Source organism: Sinohyriopsis cumingii, chromosome 5 (assembly GCF_028554795.1).
Source record: "Sinohyriopsis cumingii isolate HCF-2022 chromosome 5, ASM2855479v2, whole genome shotgun sequence".
In the NCBI taxonomy this organism is placed as follows: Eukaryota; Metazoa; Mollusca; class Bivalvia; order Unionida; family Unionidae; genus Sinohyriopsis; species Sinohyriopsis cumingii.
In genome coordinates, this window is record NC_142965.1 from 87,181,991 (window position 1) to 87,207,725 (window position 25,735).

The 25,735-nt window shown below is 35.5% G+C and overlaps 1 protein-coding gene across 5 annotated transcripts in view; it reads left to right on the plus strand.

Moving 5' to 3' along the window:
- The window catches only part of LOC149799678 (uncharacterized), a 258,855-nt gene extending 233,423 nt beyond the window's left edge, over nucleotides 1-25,432 (plus strand). For all 5 annotated transcript variants that reach the window (XM_089959030.1, XM_089959026.1, XM_089959027.1 and 2 more), the window contains 2 exons: nucleotides 15,092-15,311; nucleotides 19,440-25,432. In XM_089959030.1, the coding sequence (XP_089815156.1) occupies nucleotides 15,092-15,275 (184 nt within the window). In that variant the 3' untranslated portion in view covers nucleotides 15,276-15,311; nucleotides 19,440-25,432. The remainder of the gene's footprint in view (nucleotides 1-15,091; nucleotides 15,312-19,439) is intronic.
- Nucleotides 25,433-25,735: the final 303 nt, after the last annotated feature.

A 25,735-nucleotide genomic window follows, 5' to 3' on the forward strand; every position in this document is an offset into this window, starting at 1 on the left:
GATAACGATTGTTTGATTGGTATTTTAGCACACAACAACACAGGTTGGCTATTAAGAGCCAAGGCAAGTGGAGTAAAGTACCTTGACTAAGGTCAGACCATTGTAGCCAACCCAGGCCATCCTGGCTCCACTGGTAAGATTTGCACCTGTACCTGTTTGGTCCAGCATGCTAACCACTGGGCAGCTGTGGCTACAAATGATGAATGACCAAAGCAAAGATAACCATGCATACTCATTATCATGTCACAATTAGAATCAGTGATTTTTTTCTGAATTTTTTCACACATTATTAGAAAGTAATATTCAGTTCTTTAAAAAAAGATATTGCAAATTTGATGGAAGATTCTAGAAATACAAGAGATAGAATTTGTACCTGTTATGTTATAATGGAAACTGCCATGGTATTGGACTTGAATCAGCTGCGCAGTTCATAGTCGGACAAGCATAGGACCCTACATATGGTTATGTACCAATTAATATAGCCCATTAGAGATTGATAACTGGTCTAATTTGAATTTTGTGGAAAGTACAATTGTCCAACAGATAGTGGTATTTAGGTGGATCTTTGCAATCTGTCAGTTATCATTTGCTCTGAAGGCCCCATATTCTTTCTTGACTATTACCAAGTTATTGGATGAGGGTCAAGATTGTAAGTACCTTAAAAGATTGTTTGTTGTGTGTAACAGATACATGAAGTCTAAATTACATGGTCTTTATGTAATCAAAATGTTCACAAATTTTTCTGGACCATAAGTATTATGGCACTGGAATAAACAAGTGCTGGAATTGGCAAACTACAGCATACATGTACAAATGGTCAGATTTGTATCTTCTTCACTTTTTAACGTTTCTATAACATCAGTCATACTATTTCTGATGTTAAGTTTTTGAGTAATACAGAATTATACTGCCATTCCTATATGCTAACTATACTCATTCCATTTTATTATTTTATTTGACCCCCACATAAGTATTTTTGTTATGAAGTGGAATCGATAATTGCAATAATGAAATAGGGCAAATATGGATAAAATAATACGCACTATTACATAATTTACAAATGTATGATTACATCTGTTGTTTTATCACAGCATGGTTTCAATGCAGATTAATGCACACTTATTAATTGGGGTTTAAAGCAAGATGATACTATTTTGTTGCATTTGAAATAAACAAGCCCTTTCAGAAGCACGTATATATTGCTTGGAATCTATGTCATTGACATCCTATATACAATGAAGAAGTCCTTTCAGAAGCACACTGGTCTTGCCAAGACAGTATCAGTGGCATAATATACACCGTTAATGAAGTCCTTTCAGAAGTACACAGATCTCTAGGAACCCACGTCAGTGACATATTATATATATATATATATATATACACACACACACACACACACACACACACACACACCTATCTAGTTTAATTGTTCTGCTTTTCACATCATCTATACAAATTTACATTTGAAACCCTTCCGATGTGGTTTTTCACTTCAAGTGTCAAATCGCAACTGTTTAAAAGTATTGGTGTTGATGCAAATCATAAGTGATTACACTCCACGAATAATTGTTTACTTCTCAGCTTGAATGTTTTGAGTAAATTTGAAAGCACAAACTTGTGAAAAAAATCCAGACTGAGAAAAAAAATTAAGACGTTAATTGACAGCAGTTTTTAAATACTGGCATATATTGACACTGAGTTGAATTGACCCTGCTGAGTAGTACAAGTTAACTACCAATTTACAGTTTTCAGGTTCAGTTAATATCAGAAAAATTGCAACAATGTTCCAGTGCTGTTTTGCATCCATCTGATGAAGACATGCATTAAGCAGATTGACAATACTGTGTTGGTTGAATAGGGCATTGCATGTCCTGTCTCTGGTTGAATTCCATTTTCCTGTTAACATATAGGTCAACAAATTTATATTGACTCCATGAGTAAGGATGATAGCAAATGTTATGGAACCTCAGTTGTCTTCACTTTAAATGTGTGGAGTACAAGTCAACCAAAATTTCCCATTTTAAGTAAGCCATGCAGAGACTACAGCACTTCAAAATTGACATCTATACTTGCTCAGAAGTTGGTCAAACGACATAGACCCTAATCTGCCATCACATAATACACATGCAGATGAGGGTCTGAACTTTTTGTTCTACTGATTAGTCTTAAGAAACTACATAGACCTATATGTGCCATTGCACATTGCACCAGCTGATCTAGATCTATACAGTTTGCAGTTTGATCCGACTTGTAAGCAAATACATACAGTATCTGATAGTGAAGACAAAGAGAAAACATGTTTTCTGTTCTTCCTTTTACTCTGTGTGCTCACTTAATCTAATCTAGCTGAAAACTGCACATTCCCAGATCTGTTGTCATATTATACGCCAGCAGATCTGGGTATGTGCAGTTTGCTAGGAGTAATCAGTAGAGCCAGTAGCTTCTCGTGGGTCGGTGGTTCTTCCCTGGCTTTTCCAGGGTTCTTCCTCCACCAGTTATACTGGCCGCCATGTATAGCCTATATTGTGCTGAAAAATGGCGTTAACCTCTAGAACAACAACAACAAGTAATCAGTTGAACAAACAACACAGATCCAGTCACCCTGATCTGCAGGTACATTATGTTATGACAGATCAGGATCTTTTGCAATTTGACTCGACTCATAAGCAAGTATATATGGTATTCCATGTTTTACATTTCTATTTTTTATGCTGGTAAAAGAATCAGTTTCAATTGTCAGGGTAATATTAATCAAAAGTTCATTTTTTTATCAGTTGTGGTCAAATATGGTTCCAATGACATCCTCTTTTAAGGATGAAAATTGGGAGCACCACAAGGATGATAATGTTCTTTGAAGATTCCATACACCATGATTCTGAATGTTATGAGTTTTTTCATCTCTTGTTGTATTTTACGTTTTAGAGGCATAATACATGTTAGCCTTAACTGAAAAAAACACAACAATTTCTACATTTCATCATTATATATTGTCGTTAAGTATAACAGATTATCATGCAAATGAAAAATATTTTCCTGTGTACATAGCAATGATTCTTTTAAAGTCAGTGTCATATTATTAAGTATTTAAGACATTTTTAATGATGTTGAATAGTATACAATATGACCTATTAGAATAAATATGTTTATTATGCGAAGTCTTCAGGGTGTTTTCATTTGTTTTGACTGGTCTTAAGACCAGAAGAGCTTATGTGATGATGTGTTTTCCCTTGTCCATCCATCCCAAACTGCTGGGAAGATTGCCATAAAGTACACATTCATCTCAAGGTCCAGTTGTTCCCAATGAAATTGGTGCAGCTCAGACATAAAATATCACTATCACGATGGCCATCTTAAAAATCTTGTTATTGCAATTTCTCCTCAATGGATGGTCTTGCTGACATGGGGTTTTCACCAAAAGACTTTTGATGTTAGGTTCATCCTAAATGAATGTGGTGCTGATTATATCCAATATGGTTGCTTCAGATTTTGAAGATCAATTTGCTTAAGAATAATGGAGATGGTTCAAATGCTCAGCAGTAAAAAAGAATAAAGGGCCTTGTCTTGTATTCTAGTAATTCATTTCAGCCAATAGAGCTTCAGTTCTTTCTTGGTATTCTTGTTCTTTTTCTTTTTCTCTTTCACTTTCGGTCTTGGATATTTGGAATAGTGAATTGATAGGAACTTATGAATCTTCATCTTTTTCTCCTCTACTTATTGCATCAGCATCTGAACAGCAGATACAAACTGCTTTGGTGGCCTAGTGGTTAGAGTGTCCATCTTGGATGCAGGAGGTCATGGGTTAGATCCCTGGCCAAGTCATAACAAAGACTTACAAAAATGGTGCTAACAGCTGCCGCGCTTGGCTCTCAGCATTAAGAGGTTAGTGTTAGGACTGGTTGGCCTGGTATCAGGATAATGTGAATGGGTAGGACATCATGCTACATGTCTGCGGCATGACGTCCCGGTGCTAGATTTACTATAAACTGCCAGACTGCAGACATTGTATTGATATGACTGATAAATTGTTCAAGCTACATTAAAAATCCAAATCACACACACAGCACATACATATTTACTCTCACTCAATGGCATCCACTCTTCATAGGTCCTGGACAACAGTTTGGTGTGGGTTTCATGGCAGCTTCCTATTGAGAAAGGGGTTGAATTTGGCTAAATTGGTATTTACATGTAAATTAGTTGTATATTCTTGGTGAAGTTTTTGCATTCAGTTCAAGACTTTTGCCCACAAAAATACTGATATACATTTCATTAGAAACTTTGTGAGGAGATTCATCGTGATGAGTACTACATGCTCATTGGAAATGTAGGTAACTGCCTTATATTTCACGCTTTGGTTACTTTTTTTTACATCAGGTTTGTTTTTCAAGCTATGTTCACAATAGAATCATTATGGTATGTTTATATTAGAATAGAATCATGAAACTTGTGGAAGCATCTTCATGAGCACTGCTCCGTCATTTCAGTTGTATGTTAGTGTTGACCATATTTTATGCTTCACTGACTAGGATTAAATTTTGTGCTTGTTTCATTGTATGTTGTTTCCTACTGTTACATATATGCACATGATCAAAAAATCAATAATGGAACCTAATGTGCTGTCATTGGATCTACGGTAATTAAGAAACTATGTAATTTGCAAACTTTAAATGGTGTTTCTTTAAAATAAGATTTGACTGGTCCAAAACATGCTACTGTAACTTAAAGCAATTTCTGTCATTGTTATCAGTAAATTAGTCTGATGTATTGTTGTTTTGTACATTGTCACCAGTTATCATCAGCTTATCTGTTCCTTGCAATGCCACATTAGATGTGAAAATTGCAGGTATATACTCTAGAACAAAATTAACAAAAACATCCTAGTAAATGTTTCTCTTGAGCAGAGATATGGAATTATATAATTTAATTGGAACCCTGTAATGACATCTGCATGTATGCTTGTTTACACATTTACCAATACATATAAATATTTTCATGCAGTTAAAGTCATTTACAAGTTAAAATGTTGCAGCCTTAATAGAAAGTAGCATTAAAGCCTAAATGGAAACTAAAATGTTTATTGACCTCATCCTCTGTACTACTGCATATGATGAGAAAGCAAAAAGGAGTGATTCACCAGGTTCTGAAATGGTCATATGTACTAAAAATTCCATTTAATTCTTTCATAGCCCATAGACTTGCAGAGTGCATGTGGTTTGCTTTTGTTTATTTCCCCCATGTCTAATGTCTGTTTCAAGAACAAGTTTGTTATCATTACTCACCTAAATTAATGAGAGGATTGCTGTGAGGTTACAGATACCTTTATGTCACGTTATAAGTAAGGAACAATAGCCAGATTGCAACATGTATATGCTAGACCCTGAGGCTAATTATTCGCTTCATAAATGTTGCGAGTGTAAGCCAACATAAAAAAGACAGGTGGAAAGCCAGTTGTATATAACATGGCTCAAAGGAATATCGAGTGGGGGTCATAAATCCACCCTTGACAGACTGCCGGGGAGGGGGCAATGTCTGCTAATTATGTAGACCATGGGTGAATCGACATCCACTTGGAATTGAGCAAGGCTTGGCCACCATTGGAATCGCAAGTTTAAATCTAGTGTTTTGAAACTAAACGTCAGTAGTCGCTAAACCATCTCTGGGAGACAAGAAAAGGAGAGAACGGAAGTGGAGGAAGGGTGAAGGGTGAAGGACGTGGTTGTTCGACTGAAGGGGTACTAGGTACCAGTCAAGAAATACCACAGATGAGTAGAAACACAGGACAGGAGGAAAATCTATCACACTAAGTCAGATGATGAAATAGGCCGTCGCTTGGTCAAGTGAAAGATGAGTGATAGGGTTTTGAATATTGAATTTCATTTGAGGAAGGACAATCTGTAATTGAATGGCATTAAATTTGTTGTTTATTTGAATTTCACCTTTGTGTATTCAAGAATTTAACTGTTGGCATCGCTGACTGGGGGCTCAGAGCTTTGCATCTCTATCACTACTTCAATTTCTAACAAAAATGAGCCAAGGTGGGTCTTCTGTAATAATTAAAGTTAATACTGGGAGCACCCCACCCCAACCAAAGGTAGTCTACAACGAGACCCTTTACACTGTACAGTTTTACCCAAAATCTATTTAGTTTTAAATAAAACTCAAAGTGGCACCTTTCAGGCATACAATATGACCTTCATAGTAGTCATCCTGAAAACCTTTTTATCACTACCTCTCCTGATTGGGTGGTCATATTGACATTGAGTGATCACTACCTCTCCTCACTGAATGGTCATATTGACATTGGGTCACACTACCTCTCCTCATTGAATAGTCATATTGACATTGGGTCACACTACCTCTCCTCATTGGGTGGTCATATTGACATTGGGTCACACTACCTCTCCTCATTGAATGGTCATATTGACATTGGGTCATCACTACCTCTCCTCAGTGGGTGGTCATGTTGACATTGGATCATCACTACCTCTATTCATTGTGTGGTCATATTGACATTGGGTTTTCACTACCTCTCCTCATTAGGTGGTTATTTCAACATTGGGTTTTCACTACCTCTCCTGATTGGGTGGTCATATTGACATTGGGTTTTCACTACCTCACCTCATTGGATGGTCTTATCGACATTGGGTCATCACTACCTCTCCTCATTGGGTGGTTATTTCAACATTGGGTTTTCACTACCTCTTTTCATTGGGTGGTCATATTGACATTGGGTCATCACTACCTCTCCTCATTGGGTGGTTATTTCAACATTGGGTTTTTGCTAGCTCTCCTCATTGGATGGTCTTATCGACATTGGGTTTTCACTAAAAGACTTCTTATGATGTTTAGTTGGTTCTAAGTGAAAATGGTGACAATATGTTATCCAGTATATGTGCCATGATTACCAGGTTGAAAACCTTCTTATCACTATTCCTCCAGAAGATATAGTTGTTTTGACATGTGGTTTGGACTAAGACTTTTATGTTGTTTTGTTTGTCAAAAAAAAAGGCATCCAAGACTTTGAAAATCTTGTTCTGACATAATGTTTTCACTAAAGACGATGATTTCTAGTTGGTTCTAAAAGAAAATAACACTGATCTGACATCCAACATGGCCGATATAGTGGCCATCTTAAAAATTCATTTTAGCTACTCCTGAATGGATGGTGTGAGATGCAGTTTTCACTGAAAGAATTCTTACGATGTCAAGTTGGTCCTAAATGAAGCTTGTACTGATCAAATATAGCTACCATGGCATCCATCTTGAAAATCATGTTATCACTACTCCTGGCAAACAAATGGATCTATCAGCATGGGGAATTTCATTAAGATTTCTTTTGATGTCTAGTTTGTTCCAAATGAAAATGATACTGATCTGACATCCCAGATGTCTGCCATGGAAGCCATCTTGAAAATCTTGCTATTGCTATTCCGCTGAAGTAGAAAATTGTATTGACAAGTGATCATCGCTAGAACTGTACTAGTTGCCCAGATAACCACAGACTCTGTGTATGTGTGTGTTTTAACGTACCTTTAACAGTTTTTCAGTCATATAGCTATAATGTAAGCAGTGTGGCAGTTTATTGTGATGTCTAAGCTGGGGCATCATGCCATAGACATGTAACATCATGTCCCACCAAGTCACATTATCCTGACGCCAGGCCGACTAGTCATAACACTAACCTCTTAATGCAAGGCAGCTGCTTGTACCATTTTTTATAATGTCTTTGATATGAGTCAGCCGGGGTTGAAATCCACAACCTCCCATAACCACTTAGGCCACTGGAACAGTTGTACTTGAGCATTAGCATTATCTAGTTACAAAATTTGGTAATCAGTTAAAAAACATCTCTCTCCACTTCATAATATTATGTATAATTAGTAAGTTGCTTAATGAGTAAACAAATTAAAAATGTGAATAAATTCTTTCATCTTGGCCTGTTTTTTTAAACACAGCATTTAATTATAAATTGCAACATTGTATCACGTCTGCCCCAGTTGTAGTCCTCTGTCGTACATGTGCATTTACCACAATCTGCTATTCTAACACATGATACAGAATAATCCTAATTCTGTCTTTACTCGGACTTTTAATGAAGTAGTATACACACTTGCATTCACAAACACAAGCCCAAATTTCTTCGTTGGACAGTCCAGGCATTGTACAGTTTTGCATCTAAATCATTTTAATGATAGCAACATCCAAGTTCAACAATGAAGAATCAGAGATAGTTGCAATGTTATCCAGAACTCCAGTTAAAAAGCAGAAACTGCTTTATCTTGGATTTTTTAAAATTCTTTTTGACTCATGGTTGTTTTTGTGGGTTTAATGTCATTTTTAAGCACACGATAAACTATACATTGTGGCCATTGGTTTATGTCTATAAAGTGACTATAATGCCCCATATGCAGGAAGTTGCTGGTTCGAACTCCGGCCAAGTCATACCAGAGACTTATAAAAATGGTACAAGCTTCTGCATCACTAGGCACTCAGCAGTGTGAGGACTCAATGGGTTGGCCTGGTGTTAGGATAATGTGACTGGGTGGGACATGATGCTACATGTCTGTGGCATGATGCCCCAGTGCTAGACATCACCATTAACTGCCACACTGTAGACATCGTAGCAGTATGCCTGAAAAATTGTTAAAGCTACGTTAAGAATCCAAATCATACACACACATGGATCCCATCTTCATAAGAGTAGAACCACTGCTTGAGAAACATTTGATATTACAGGAGGGTTTTTATTCTTGCTATAATATGACTAAGCATATCATTGTAACTCCTGGTACCCCATCTTCATTGGAAGGAAACCGCTATGAAAAGCATTTGATAATAGAGTCATTTTTTTGTAAAGCAATTCATTATAGTGCTGTCACTCATGTAATACTGATATGGTCATAAAACCCATCCTCTTGAGAGGGGAATTGCTGTATGAAACATGTACAGTAGTTTCTGTCTCTCTTCCTATAAGGCGAGTCAGAATAGCCCTGTAACTCTTAAAACAGTGGTAGTGTTATAGTCATGAATCCCTTTGGGGCATTTAGTGAGATCATGAGACTGAAACTACCTCATTATCCATGATTTTAACATATATGTAACATTGGGCTAGACTCATTTTCAGTAGGTGAAATTGGTTTTGGTTATTCAGGTCTTATCCATCAAATTACCTTTAAAGTCTTAAATTTCATTGTCATTAAACTCCTCATAATTAATTTTGGAAAATCTTTGGAATAAATTTCAATATGAGGAATAAATATTTCATATAATGTATTTAGTTCTAAAGTAAAATTTTCAAGCTAGAGGATTTTGCTATCAGAATCAAAGGCCAAGTGGATAAAAATAGTCACCTTGTGGAATGAGCTGACTGCCAGACTAAGTGATGATGTGTCAGTAATATCATGGATAAGGTGAACTCTCATGTAATACACAACACTTTCAAGCCCCTCAAAAGGACTGAGCATATGAGGGGAGGGGCTAGGATTTTCTTTCAAGCCAGGAATTTTTTTTTTCTTGTACCTTTATTTTGTTTTTTTGACTAATGGATAAATTAGGTTTAACTAATATAATGGATAAATTAGGTTTGATTTTTTAAAACTCTAGATTAGAGTAAGGTTGTTTTTCTAGCTGTCTGAGAGATGGATATTTTTTTTCCAAAAATATGAAACCCTGACACCAATCACCACCTCACCCCCCACCGAACTTTGTACATAGGTTGCCCATGTGGTAGCCATCTGGGAAAAGGGTGTAATTTTTAGGTTATTGCCCTATAGTCAGAGGAAGGGGTACAATTGTTATAGATTTTAAAAATTGAATTAGTGACATTTTTTGTCGAGCCATTATTAGTGGGAAGTGTAACATAACATCCTCTTTGCCTGTATTTCCCAAACCTCTTAAAGTTTCTCATCATACATGGTATGAAGCATTGTGAAGCAGAGACAATTCATTGTTAAGACATGTTTCATCTCTGATTTGACTTTGGAACTTTATGCCTGCACTGGTAGGAGAACATCTAATATACTAATTTATAACAGATTTTGGGTAACATTCTCCTGGGTCATGTTCTAGATGAGAGGGAGTTGGGTGTCTCTATGTGTAACATATAACAAAACCCCCGAGAGTTGCCATGACAAGCCATAAAAGTAGCTCTGCTTTCACAAATGCTGTTGGGATGGACGATTTGTCACAATGGTGATTGTCCTCGATAGTTTGGTCAGTTTATATATTATGTATATTTAATTTAATTGTTTATTTGTTAGTTTTAACAAAATATTTTTTTTCATTACATGCTTCTGTAATGCAGCATTGTATACTGGACTTGACCTTGTCCAAAATTGAGTTCATTTCTGCTTGACCTGATTGACTTTTTATACATAGCTAAATTATTCTCTATGTGTATGAGCGTAATATCAGGATTATTATTCAGGTAAACAAGAGGGAGTAAATATGTTGATTTGAGTCAGAGTTTTTGGAGATTCCTAAGTGAATTTTGCAGGTTATTGTGTTGTAAGTAAACCAGGCTCATTAGATCATTCTAGAAGGTTATTTCCCATTAGGTAATGGGTATTTTTTTTTTTGTTGAGAAAATGCTAATTGTGACCTGAGGTCAAGTAGAGAACTACATAATCTTGTGATTGTGAAGATTTAGCCAGTTATGCTTTAACATCTAACACCTTCAAGTTATATTATATTGTGACCAGTTTGGGCTGAAATTTATTTTCTTCAAATTATTGAATTCAAATGATTATTTTCTCTGAAAATACAAAAGTGCTCTGATAAAATTCTTGGATAAAGACAATCAGTGGAAATTAAATTTAATTCAAACCTGGAATAATATTTCTGTGATTCAACAAGAGCCTGTTGACACATCAGCAATCTCATGGCTATCACAGACACTTCATTGACTTCAGTTCTTGGATTTCTTTGGGATTTGTACTGAATTTTATTCAGGACTTTAAATTACTCGGACTTGTCTCAGATCTAATTCTAGACAAATAAATTATTTGTTAAATTTTACAAAGCTTGTTATCTTTCACTCTTTTCTGTTACTTATTTTAAGATCATAGACTTATAACATCAGGATGTGATATCTTTGCTTCCATTGTCTTACTGAGTTCCAAACCTGCTTCCCCCCCCCCCATCTGCCTACCCCCTCCCCATGGGGGTGAAACATAACCAAATCAAGACAAAATCAATACTGTGCTTTGATAGCATGGATGCACTATACTACAGGGAAACAAATGTGGTTGTACATCTGATTTCTATATAAACATCAATACATTGTATCTATATTTAAAATTAAACACTGATTTTTATATAACAAATCTTCGCCATGTCTTATAAAGGGGGATTTTACATGTTTTATCATTAATCTTTTATTTTGTGTGAATAACTTTTACATAATTTAATGTCTTTATCCTTTTCATTCTGTTTTGTACTTAATGTTTAAATTTATTTGGACAGACTTATCTCACAGGGTACAGAAAAATCCCCTCTTGACAAAGTTCCCAAGAACAAAACCCCTTAGAACAAAATGCCCCAGCAAGATGAATGTGGGACATAATCCCCTAACCTAGTAATGTATAAGTTTAGCCCTTTTTAAAGTTTATTTATAGTCACAAATGTACAGCCTTGTATGTTATCTTTTGCCTTTTGAGGTTTTGTGTCGGCTACCCTTGCGTAGATAAAAGACGTATAGAGTGTGGGTTAGATGTTTACAGACAAGGAGGTTAAGATGCCTAATAGATCATTCTAAAGAGTAATTGCACATGCATGTGCTTTGTCACCTCGCTTTCATAAGCATCACTACATACGTTTAAGCTAACACATTAAATCTTTCCGAGATGCTATTAACACTTGCATTGTATCGTGTATGGTATGTAGAAAAATAGGGCCAATATTTTGGGACTTATTTTGTTTGTTGGAGGAAAACATTTTTTGTCATAAATTGTCATATAATAAGCTGTATTTTTGGGTATGTGAAACCACTTGGAACTTAATAATGATTATGGAAATGTCAGGAGTAATAAGGGTGGTGAAAAGTTGTGCTAATACATGTAACAAAGAAGGCTCAGAATAAAGTCCAAATCCGATGGGATTGCTCCCAAAGGAAGTCACACTAATGCAAGGACACAGCTACTACAAACATTGATCGCAGTGGTTTACATGTGACCATCCCGCACAGCTATGATTAAATTAAATATGAGGTATATTGACGATATGTCACATTACTTTTTTTTCTCCCTTTCCCGTTCATAGTAGGCCAGTACCAGATCGTTTAAGCAGATTCTATAATGATAACATACAGAAAACAAGTTACCAGTATAGATGTTTATTTTCGATTGTTTAAACATTTAAAAATTTAGACTGGGAGAGGGGATTGTGTCCTATCTTTCACTGGGTGGGGAGATTTTGTTATGGATTTATTATTAGATTGTTTTTTATTTCCATTTACTTGGCATCAGTGATAGGTACTATTGTGCTGATATGCCATTAAAGGCTACTAGATACATGGACATTTGACAGATATACTAACCCTGCACTGCTCAATAATTAAAGCTGCATATATGTTGACTACAAGAATCAAGGGAGCTAGTGCATGCTTCATGAACACTGTAATGCATCTTTTAATAGAGTGAAATTTTCTGTTTACATTTTGTTTTGGGGGCCCCGAGTGGTGTAAAGTGCTCTCCATTACGGATCACTGCTGTCTCACCTCTGTCTGTGTGGATTCGAGTCTAGGATTTGGCCAATGTGGGTATGTGAGAAAGCTTCCCAGTAGCTTCTCGTGGGTTGGTGGTTCTTTCCAGGGTTTTCCCAGGTTCTTCCTCCACCATTAATACTGGCCGCCATGTATAGCCTATCATGTGCTGAAAAATGGCGTTAAACCCTACAACAACAACAACAACATATTTTTTTTTTTGCAACCTGGATTCTCTGACAAGAAATACAGTGCTTCTTCCTGTCGAATAGGCACTGTGGCTTGGGCCAATGAAATATTGTTACTAAAAAGTGTATACACAAAGATAGAGTCATATCCAATGTCAATAGGTTTATGACAAATGCCTAGGGCCTACAAGGACCTTAATCCAGCTCTGGATACAGGCATATAATGGGATCAACCTAATATAGACTGGTGACCTATCTAAGGGTAACAATTATAAGCCATTGTGTGTAACAATCACAAAGGGTGAAAAACATCTAATGAGATTAACCTGTTAGTGTAGACTGGTGACCCATCTAAGGTTAACCATGTCAGCCAAGTAGTTGTAACAAGCCACAGGCTGTGAAAAAAACTCCTCTGTCTTAGCCATTAGTAGATCAGTAAGAATTTAGATAAGAACACAGGCATTATATTGACTGATGACCCACCTAAGGTTTAGTATGTTGACCCAGTAGGCATAGTAATGTAGAAACTGAGAAAAGCGACCTGCAATTTTGCTATATTTGGTAAGAATACAAGCATCTATTGAGATCAACCTGATATATGATATAGACTGGTAACCTATCCAGAAAGGTCTTAATGTTTACCCAGTAACCATGCCAAGCCAGAAACTGAGAATAACTCCTTCCATAGAAGTCATTAGTAGACTAGGGAGGAATATAGGCATTTACTCAGTACTTGGCTCAAGCTGTTGATCCCATCCAAGGGCAGTGATGTCAGCCCTCTAGCCATGCCAAGCTAGAAACTGAGAATAGCTCACTTATGCTTCTAACTACAAACTGCACAGGCACCGCTCTGGTGGCCTAATGGTCATCTGCCTCAGATTTGGGAGGTCGCTGGTTTGAACCCAAACTGAGTCATACCAAAGACTTACAAAAAGGGTACTCGCTTGGCACACAGCATTAAGAGGATAGTGCTAGGACTGGTTGGCCTGCTATCAAGATAATATGACTGGGTGGGACATCATGCTGTCTGCGGCATGATGCCCCAATGCTAGACATCACTATAAACTGCCACAGTATGATATGACTAAAAAATTTTTTAAAGCTACATTAAAAATCCAAATAACACACACATGCACAAACTACACAGGCCAAGATCTGCCATCATATAATGCACTGGCAGATCTGGGTCTGTGCAGTTTGCAACGAGTAACAAACAACATAGAACCTCTTCAGGCGCATTATGCTACAGCAGATCAGTTCTTTGTTGTTTGCATTTGGCCTTGACTTGTAGTTGAGTATACACAGTAAGAATACAGGCATTTACTCCTCTTTGCTAGCCAAGGTTCCGATAACCCTATCTACCCTTGGCAGATCGAACAGATATTTATGTGCGTCGGGTCTTGTCAATTTCACAATTATTTTTTGTTTATCTCAATGATACCCATCTTCGCTAGCCAAGGTTCTGATAACCCTATCCACACCTTGACAGATCAAACAGCTATATTGGTGCTTTGTCCTAACTTCATCTATTGGATTTCATGTGTACCCTTCCTTAGTATGTAATGCCAACTAACCAATAGCATGGTGCATTGTACATCAGCCAAAAAATGCTGGTGGCAATTGACCTAAAAAGGATACTTTGTAAGTTTAACATTAAAACTATGACTGTGCAAGCGTGAAGCCATTACAGGTGTATTTGAGTGAAAGGTATTTGTGCAAACATGGACCGGCACTAGAAAATTGTTAAAGTTGTGTGCTCCTTTTGTCATGATCACATAGGAACAGTATTCAGATTTGAACAACTTAATTTTGATTGGATGCTGTGGCTTGCCGCTGCATCCAGTGAAATTCACAGACCCAAAGCACAGAACTATCTGCTTGATATTCCAAGGTGTAGATAGGGTTGTTGGAACCTTGGCTAACGAAGATGGCATCTAATGGTTTCAACCTGATATAGACTGGTGACCCATCCAAAGGTAGTAATTTTGAGCCTATTGCTGTATCAAGTCCAAAACTTAGAAAAGTTCCTGCTGGGTAAGACCTTTATCCTTCAACCCAAATTTATCATCCAAGCAAATGTCATATGACCGTAAGGAAATTCTGATGATTTGATATTTTCAGAACCCTCACAACACTGTATAAGCAGGTTATTGTAAATGATACTCAGAATGGTATTGCTAAACTGATATTTCTTTCCCCATAGGCCACTACCACCGCCACCATCAATGCACTACAATCCATCCCCACATTCCTTGCCAGAAAAATCCAGCAATCTGGACTTCAGCCTAAATCTTGGATTGGTAGATGGCACCACATCCAATGAATTCCAAGAAGAGATGTTAGAATGGTATGACAACAATGATGGAAGTTCACCCACTGTTGTGTAACATGTCGATTTCTCATGTGACATCTGGATTTCTCAGGTAAATCCTTGACAGTTTTCAAGGTTTCTTTAAGAATAGCTCCAGAATAGATCTTACAAATCAATTATGTCCATTTACACAGCTTGGGCATTGCTGATATATAAGTACAGTGCAGTACTGTTCTTTATAAAGTGACCTATTTTGCATGCATTGGTCTTTCACAGGTTGTATTTTGTAAATGTACTGTATGTAGTAGAGGTATGCTCTATTACTAGTACACCAGTTTACTGTGATATATTTTTTTTCAGTAGTACATACATACCATAGTGCTTTCTCAGTATACTGGTAGTTCGGTATTTTCCCTCTGTAAGGAATGTACAGAAATTTCCATTTAATCTTTTTAAGAATTTAATGAATTATATTATTAGCAGGTCTTTATTTACCATGACAATATAATTCCAAAAATATGTTTTTCTTGGACAGAGCAGAAATTTGTATTTGTCACAAATTTGACTGTTACAAAAAATGATTATATTTATGATCCTTTAATCACATGGTGGACTCTTGTCATGTATAGTATGATGGCCTAATGGGATGTTGTGAAAGTTATTTGGGGGTAAATCTGAATTTTGTAAATGTTTCAAAGTTTAAGCAATGTCATTTTATAGTTGTTGACTGGCATATGTTAATATAAGTACATGTATTCCTTTGTAAGACTGCAAATCATCATATGATTTTCAAGAGGGTGGTTGTTTTCTGTTTGAATTTTTTGTCATTCTCTAGTTCACTAAATATGTTCTCATTTGTTGAATATGTTTCATGTTTACTGGCCCTATCTGATAAATACCTTGCCCAGGTGTTGGAATCTCAAAGTTTTCCTGCCTAGTTTATTTAGTAATTGCAGTTTTCAATGTCAACACTTCATATTTTAATCAACAAGAACCTTAATTCAACACAATGCCTGCACATGGTGTCAGCTATAGTATAAACTAAATCATCTCACTTTATGCTGTTACATTACAACATGCTAACATACACATAGCAAATTCATCTGCTATAAGGTAGACCATTTCATTTCTGGGAAAGGGGAGATGGGTGTTGTAATTTTCTTCTGAATGGAGATAGTTTCTTTTCTTTTATCTCAAGATAATGTCTTCTTCTAGATAATATAATGGATATAATATGGCATTGTTTTGCTATAAATCAGAGTAAGACTTTTTTTCTCGAGCTACTGAAAGATTAATTTTTTTAAAACACCATCAGGCCTCTGCCCTAGAGCAATAAATTGTTGGTCCTTAGAATAATTACAGTTAATTATATGCTCATTGTTTTCCCCGTTAACTTTACATTGTCAGAATCATTCAGTATTACCCGATACTGAACTCGCATGCCAATACACATATATCATTCACATGCATAAAAGAACTACTTTCTATTGTAAACAAACAATGGACACAGACGCCAACACTTTTGATTTGTAAACAAATCATGTACACTCGTATCAGGGGCGCTTTACATTGTGGTTGTTTAAATTTGTTTCTGAATGAACTAAAACATGTTTTGTGGACTGCCACATACCAGCTGCTTTGGCACATTCCACGTTGATACAATGTTTTGGATTTAGGCTAGCTACAGTATACAACAGACGCAAGAAAATGTCCTTACAAATAACATACAAGTGACAAGTCATATACTGTCTTCTTTAGCTGGTGATAAGAATGGCAAAAAAATATACTTACAGTTTTACATCCTGAATTTCCTCAAAATATACTTTCTTAGTTCTGCAAATCCAAATTACATGAATCATGTCATTGGTTCTCAAGCTTGATTACACATTTCAAAATTGTACTGTAATCTCGATGACAAATGCAATTACATCCTCCTTACTGAATTCAAAATGAAATAAGCACTAAATTCGATAACGTCTTTTTGATAATTGCAGTTGAAAGACTTCATATTTTTCACACATTATGATTTCAAACATTCAATGACAGAAACAGAAACACATTTGCAGATGTCAACACGCTTCTCCCTAGCTGATTCATTTGCAGATGTCAACACGCTTCTCCCTAGCTGATTCAATCCCATGTATTTCATGTGGAATTGTCACATACAAATCCAGTCCATAATCACGAAATTTCATAGAATCGAAAAAAATAATAAAATCTACTCATTCCAGAACAAATGGAAAAGTTGTTGCAATGCACATTCATTCACAATATGACTCCAAATTTCAATTTTGACTAGACATGCCATTTTCTTTCGAAAGTTATGTCGAGTGCACGACTAAAGTTCAAATTTATCAGGGTGGAGTTATGTGCACAGTAATAATGTTGATATTGTGTAATGATGAATATGCGCTTATGTATTTAGTTTGGAATACAGCATACATTCATTTACATTGTTTCTTGTAGTGTATTTTGTTTATATAATTAAGCCTGAGGTAGAATAAAAAAATGAGCATATAATAAAATGGTTACTGCATTTGTATGGGAAAATATGAACTCGTTTTGTCGGATGGATATACTGCACTCCCAAGGTCGTGCAGTATTCCATCCAAAAAACTCATTCATATTTTTCCATACAAACACAGTAACCTATAAATATTGTGATGCATATTGCAATATGTTCTGAAATATCATGTAATACCATGAGTACCAAAAACAAATTGTGTCCCATCTCTAATATATAGGTCAATTTTCTCATTATTAGGAAGTACTGAAAAGAGATCTCGTTTCAAGAGATTAATAACCTTCTCACAATGACAACTTTTCATAATACATTAGACCTTAATTCGATGGGTTTTAGCAAAATCTTTCTTCAATTTGTGTGCTCTATAATTACAGTTTGGGGCCCCAGGTGGCTGAATGGTCTAAAGCACTCACCTTTACTGATCACTGCCATATCACCTCTGTCTACATGGGTTTGAGTCAGGGGCTTGGTCAGTGGGGGTATGTGAGAAAGCTGCTAGAAGCTTCCTGGGGGTTGGTGGTTCTTACTAAAGTTTACCCAGGTTGTTCCTCCACCATGTGCTGAGAAATGGTGTTAAACCCTAAACAACATCAACAATTATAATTTACTTTTATTAACTTTTCTGCAGTGATAACATTGTTGTCATCAGTGTTAACATTTCATTTTTAAATGGGGTAGTGATGGATACATCCTGATATGGATGCAAGTTTGGCACCAGGTTCTGTGAGCACTAGTGTTAGACCATTATAGACTTGCTAAGAAAAAGATTTAATACACAAGGTTGAAGAAATAAAAATTTTGAAGATTTCCAGACCAGGTTGAGTCAGTTAATGAGAAAAGGTTAGACATGTTACATATGCTTTCCATTGGTCATTTGACTCAATTTACAGTTTGAAGATACATATTTCTTAATTTATATGAAATTTACCCTTTGATTGTATATTAATATAATACAGATAATTGCTTTGAGCCCCTTCAAATGTTTTATTTGTTGTTGTGTTGTTGTTGTTGTTGTTGTTGTGGGGTTTAACGCCATTTTTCAGCACGATAGGCTATACATGGAGGCCAGTATTAATGGTGGAGGAAGAACCCGGAAAACCCCGGAAAGAACCACCGACCCACGAGAAGCTACTGGCAAGCTTTCTCACATGCCCACATTGGCTGAATCTTAGACTCGAACCGCCGCAGACAGAGGTGAGATGGCAGTGATCCGTAACGAAGAGCGCTTTAGACCACTCGGCCACTCGGGGCCCCCGTTTTGTTGTTGTGATTATTATTATTAGTTCACCTGGCTGATATGCCTTGTGTGTTTATGGTTAAGGCCTTGTGTTATTTGTCCATCCATCAACAAGTGCTTCTTGGCACTCTGGAGGCCATACATCAGATCTGATTTTAACTAGTTTTGGAGTGTGATTTTAGACAAGTTCAGTCATGAGGTGATCTTGCATCTCATTGGCTGTCCTTGTTAATTCTCTGAAGACCATATTTCTCTTCTGATTTTGATAAAACATGGTAATTAGATCAATATCAAGATCTTTGATTGGTTTGCCTTTATATATGGGATCAATTTTTATCCAGCTATTTACAGTAGGTAAAATTAATGTGATATAAAGGTTGGAATATTTTTATACAAGTCATGTTCATAAAATTCACCAGAAATCTGCTTGGTACATATTATTATTATTATTATTATTATTATTATTATTATTATTTCAGGTGATCTTTCTAGAGACCTGCGCTTGAGATGGCAGGAAAACTTTGAATTGGACTAGTTCTAAATTTTAAGGATCAAAACTGTGATATTCAACTTTCTGAGTCACCATGCGAGCTAGTTCATAATGCTCAGATGATGTATATCTCCCAGTGGCTACCTTGTGTTACATAAGTAAAGGGACATTTCAAAGCAGTATGATGTGTATCACCAGTGGCTACCTTGTGTTACATATTTAATGGGACATCTCAAAGCAGTATGATGTGTATCACCAGTGGCTACCTTGTGTTACATAATTAATGGGACATCTCAAAGCAGTATGATGTGCATCGCCAGTGGCTACCTCATGTAACATAATGGAACATTTCACTGCAGTACGAGAAATGAAACTGACAGATTTTGATTTGTGCTCGTGAGCATCTATTTTTCAGTGTACCAGCTTAAATACATTTGTCATAGTATCAAATAAGACATTAAATGATTGTATAATAAACAGGGACACTTGACAGATGAAGTCATTAATATCACTCTTCACATAATAAACTTTCATGTATGATTCAATTCACCCTTCACCAGCAAAGTTGAGAGGGAATATTATATTTTGCCCTTTTGTTTCTATGTTTATTTATACATTCATATTTTTCATTTATTCATTTATTTTTTTGTTATGCTTTCAATATGTATCACACCAAAACAAATGAAAATCTGGTCTCTGTGACCCAGTTTTGACATTTGAGTGACTTGCCTATTTTTAGTTATTTGCTTGTTACACCTATCTTGAATCATGTTTCAACAAAACAAATTAATATGTGTATGTGGATGTATATCAGTGAAAGTAACAATCATATCAAATTTATGTCACTTTAACTTAATTTTCTCACTTTAGTTACATTTGTATTTTCAGTTCTTCATTCATTTACACCCTCAATGTCTTTGACCCTGTGACATGTACGTTTATGAAAATTGGTATGTACCTGTAGAGACATAACAGCGGAAGTAACACAACCATGCAAAAGCTAGATCAGTGTTATCCAGTTTTCATGCCTGAGTAACTTTTGTTCTCAGCTATATCTTCATTACATTTACAATTTGTTGGACTCTGGGCCTATACTAATAAGAAAACACAGTGTATAACAGGGGCCCCAAGTGGCCGAGTGGTCTATAGCGCACTCCATTACGGATCACTGCCATCTCACCTCTGTCAGCATTGGTTTGAGTCTCAGAGAAAGCTTGCCATTAGCTTTTCAAGAGTCGGTGGTTCTTTCTGGGGATTTCCCGGGTTCTTCCTCCACCATTAATAGTGGCCACCATGTATAGCCTTTCGTGTGCTGAAAAATGGCGTTAAACCCTACAACAACAACAACAACAACAGTATATAACAACCATAGAAAAACTTGTATCATGATCCAGTTCTCACAGTGGGGTGTTTTTTTGTATTATCAGCTATCTGCTTGCTACATTCATCAATATCTTCCATCTTTTTTCACCAAAACTCATGGGAATTGACATGTGGCTGGCATCTGAAGCAAAATAACTTGACTTTACAAAAAAAAAACCCAGATCAGTTTGACCTAGTTTTCATGCTTTATTAAATTTTCAGTTTTCCATTCTTTTGAAGACTCTTTGTCTTGGTTCCTGTTATGTCAACGACTCATGAAAATTGATATGTGAATGCATTAAAAAGAATTAAACCCAAACTCAGATATGGTCTGTATTTTATAAAGGTCTGACCCTTGACTGATTCAGAAGATTTTAATGGCTTCTAATTTTACCTATTAGTGTTCAAGCTTCATATTTAACAGGCTGTTCAGTGATATAAATTTCTTGATCAAATTTGTGACCAGTAAGGTCAAAGCTTAAGATCACCAACACTGATAGAAGAAAATTGGCATCTGCAAAAAATGTAATGGTGGACGTATACTTTGTCATTTAATGTTTTCTTTTTTCTTTTCATTTTGTTGTGTCTTCAGCATTAACCGTGCCTATAATATTATTACTTATTAAATAAGAAACCCTTATATCTTGCTTAAAATCAAGTTTATTTTAAAAGCTTAACAAATTATTTTAGGAAATATTATATTCTGTGATAAATGTCCCTCATAGAAAGTAATTGCCATCTGATCTTTTATGTCACCAATAATCAGCGCACAACAGATAAATTATTAATCCTATGTGTTTCATTTGAAAGATAGACAAATTATTATTTGTATGTGTTTCTTTAAAAGATTTAACATAAACCAACAATTTAAAAATATATTAAACGTTTTATGGGAAAATATTATACCTTAGTCACTATAATAAACAATTAGTGTATCAGTGTCAAAGTTACCATTCCTTCCTTAGACTTGCTTATGTATGAGAGCAGATGTTGTGAAGGAAAGGATTTGCTTCATTTATTTATTCATTTGTTTATTCTATCATATTTCTTTTTTCTGTGCAGATTCTTGTTTCAGTTCATATATAATCTTTTATACAGCCTTATTTTTTGCAAGTATCCAAATCATTATGGGATTACTACAAATAACATAACTTTGTGGCAGCTATTTCTTTTTAAAATGTTTAAAATATTTCATAAATGTGCTTCTATAAAAAGCACTTGATTTGTATGAGAGATGAGAGAGAGGGGGAGAGAAATTTTATTTTCTTGTGACATGATTAACAGTGTTACTTTTATTGAGTGATTTCTTGGTGGTGTGTAAGTTAATTACTGCATTTATTTGTCTGAAGTAATGTGTAGCTTTCATTTTAATTGTGATTTATTACTCCTTCAAAAAACTGTTTGCCATCTTTTTACTTTGCAAATTAATCATCTTTGACCCAGCTAATTAGAAATAAGAGTATGGTTCCCACTCTAAAGTAACTGCTACCCATGCTTCTGTTCAATCTAATACCTCATCAAAACTCTGTTATTTCTTGCATTTTTAGTCAAAAGTGAGATTATGGTATGGTCCTGTCTCTGTTACACATCATGTGTCCATAGTACACAAATTGCTAATATAAACTGTTTCACAAAAACCACTGGACAGAGTTTAACCATGTTTGTCATAGATCATCCTAGCATGGGGCACTTTTAAATTGTTTAAATTGACGCTCACTCACCATGACCCAATGTACTGTAGCATCCTGTCATGAAGGTCTTTCAAATCGGTACAAATAACGATGATGATGATCTACCATCAAATATTAGAACCAATGCAAAAAGTCGAAAAGCTGTGAAATGATGATTTTTTTTTTAAAACCAATGAAAAGAATTTTACCAAGTTTAACAGACAGCATCCTGCAAAGAACAGCTTTCAGGTTAATATACTAATGATTCGGATACACCATCGCATATGGATTCCTTTAATTAATAGAAACACCTATAAGTGACTTCTCAAAAGCCTCTCGACAGAATTTGGTCAAATTTGACAAAATAAAAAATATTAGGACAATATGGGCTTTCAGATTTGTATAAAAGCAGCAGTTCCACCTTGAACTATGGACACTGTTAGTAAAATAATATAAACAAACTTACAACTACATCCCTTCAGAAAGCACTCGGTAGAATTTAGCTAAATTTCACAAAAAGCATCCTGGCAACAGTGACTTTCAGTCATGTACAGATTCAATCAGATCTAACCACTGCTGCAGGAAATTGCAAAGAAAATTCAACTGTGTTGTTTTCAGAAACTGCTTAAAAGATTTGACATTTGACAGAAAGCATCTTAGCATGAAAGGCTTTCAGGTTTGTACAAACAGTGCTGGAAAAACTTTCCAACAATTGTTTTCCTAGCAATGTCCATGCCACAGCATAGAAAGAAATTTCTTATATTAGGCTATTAGGCAGAAGTCTGCAGGTGAGTGATCTTAGGTCAGTTGTTATATGGGTTAACAAATTTTATTTGTTTTTGTTGGTAAATTGCTCCAATGATGCAATAACTTAGTACAGGTAAGCCATAAAGTGCACTATGTCATAAGTGGTTGACTAATACCAAGTACCTGCTAATGAGTCCAACTGCAAACTGCATAGACATATCTGCCATTGCATAATATGCTGGCGATTCTAGGTCTGTGCAGTTTCTTTGGAGTACTCAGTAGAACAAACAACACAGAACCTGATCAGCAAGCACATTATGCTACAGCAGATGAGGATCATTGTTTTTTGCAGTTTCACTTGAGTTATAAGTGAGTACCTCAATTTCAAATTGTATCCAACTATTGTATTTCTTTTTACCATTTTAACTTTTTTTCACATTTGGTTACAGAAAAAGTTCTTCTTTTGGTCTCAACAATTTGCCCTTTTCTTGGAAAAAGAGCACCACTTGTTCACCTATTTATAAAAATTAGCTTGAGCATTCATTACGTTTCTAGAGAATCATCTGTTATTTACATGTATTCTGTATGAAATGATTACCCATGGAATGGACAGCCATAATTTTTTTAATCAGTGAGGTCATTTTAGAAGTATTACCAAATAAATACACTTTATAAGCTTAATTTTAGTTAAATCCTGTGTTACATAGTTACAAGAAGCTGTATCACAATCATGGCGAATACTTTATACTTTTTTGTCACTAGCTTCATGTGTCAGCCAATTACAACAGTTGGTCAAGTCTTTAAAGAAATCATCTGCTCAGATAAAACAAAAGAAGCTGAAGCATGTAGCTTAAAATTTAGTGTTTCTGGTGCACTTCATCCATATGGTAACATTATTCCAAAATTTGCTTTGAATTACATGAAAAAACATACTCAATTTAAGGCAAGTTTTTTCCTATAGTATGTGTAAAGCATTTTGCTGAGAAAAAGGTGTAGTGCACCCAAGACATCGAAGTAGCAGGTACAACTGTTATGTTTTCTTATTGGAGCAGCTTTGATTACAGTATGTCAAACACTTCAGTCATATATTTCAGTAAACTGACATTTAATGAAGAGGAGCTTATATGATCCAAATAACTGAGACAGAGTATGGTGAGATTGTATTAGCATCATGAGAAATAGGAGATATGCATTTGATCCTGTTGTTATTAAATTTATTTTGTTGTTTTTGTTTGCCTTTTTTTGGTTTTTAAAACCAGTTAAATTTTTTGTCAGTTTTTATTTTATATAGCAAACTTAATCTTTTATGTACTTTAAATAGTACAGGTTTTATTACATTAAGTTTACAGAGTTAAAACTTGTATGTATGTATGTATGTATGAGTGTGTGTGTGTGTGTGTATGTATGTATGTATGTATGTATGTATGTAGGTACGTACGTACTCTTGTTATAAGTCGAGTCCAACTGCAGAAATGTAGACCCTGATCTATCATCGCATCAGCGCAGGCAGAAAATAGTCTGTGTTGTTTGCTGCAATTATTACTCCAACAAGTTGCATACGGATAGATCGATGAGTGCATTATGTAAAAGCATATCGGGACAGTTTGTAGTTTACCATCTATACTCACTTACAAGTTGAGTGCAACTGCAGACTGCTCAGACCCAAATATACCATTGCATAATGTGTCATCATATCTCGGTTTATGCAGTTTGTTAGGAGTAATCAGTTTGACTTGACTTGTAAGTGAGTATATACGGTAGTTTAAAACTAGCAAGTATATACAGTAATTATACAGATCAATGCCAGAATCAAGATAACCACAAGTACTCAAGTGTTTCTGAAACACTGACGTTTTCCGGTTTTAAAAATGTTACCCTTTATTACACAGATACTTTTATTTATTATCATTTTTATTCTTTAGTGCTTATTACAAATTTTAAAACCTGACTTACAGATAGTAATGCATTTGTTTTATGGTCAGTTTAAACAACGTTATGTGGGCCATCAGTGTTAATGTTACAATCATTTTGGCCAGTACATAGAGTTACAAGAAAGCAGTTAGACTGGTATTTTGTTTCCCTCTTGTTATCGTCACATGTTGAGTGCATTTGTATATGTAACTCAGACCAATGTGAATATTACAGTGACATGTTTTGTTAAGTTATAATAACATTACTAAGCATTAAATTAAATGAAAGAGCAGGTTTTCATATGTTTCTTTCTTTTCCATTCATTTATGTGACTTCTTAAATAATTCAGTTTTTTATCCAGCCTATGAAGCATAAACAAGAAATAGACATAACTTCTACAACAGCACTGTCATTGTCATTTCAGTTTTTTTTTTATGTCTAGCCCAATTTATTGAAAGCTTGAAATAGAAATCACTATGGCATCCACATTTATGTTTATACATTTGACTCTGTTCATCCAGGCTGTACATTAGGGTCAGTGTTAAAATGTTCTTTTTTTAGATTAAGCTGATGTTCTTTTACTGTCCAGCTAAAT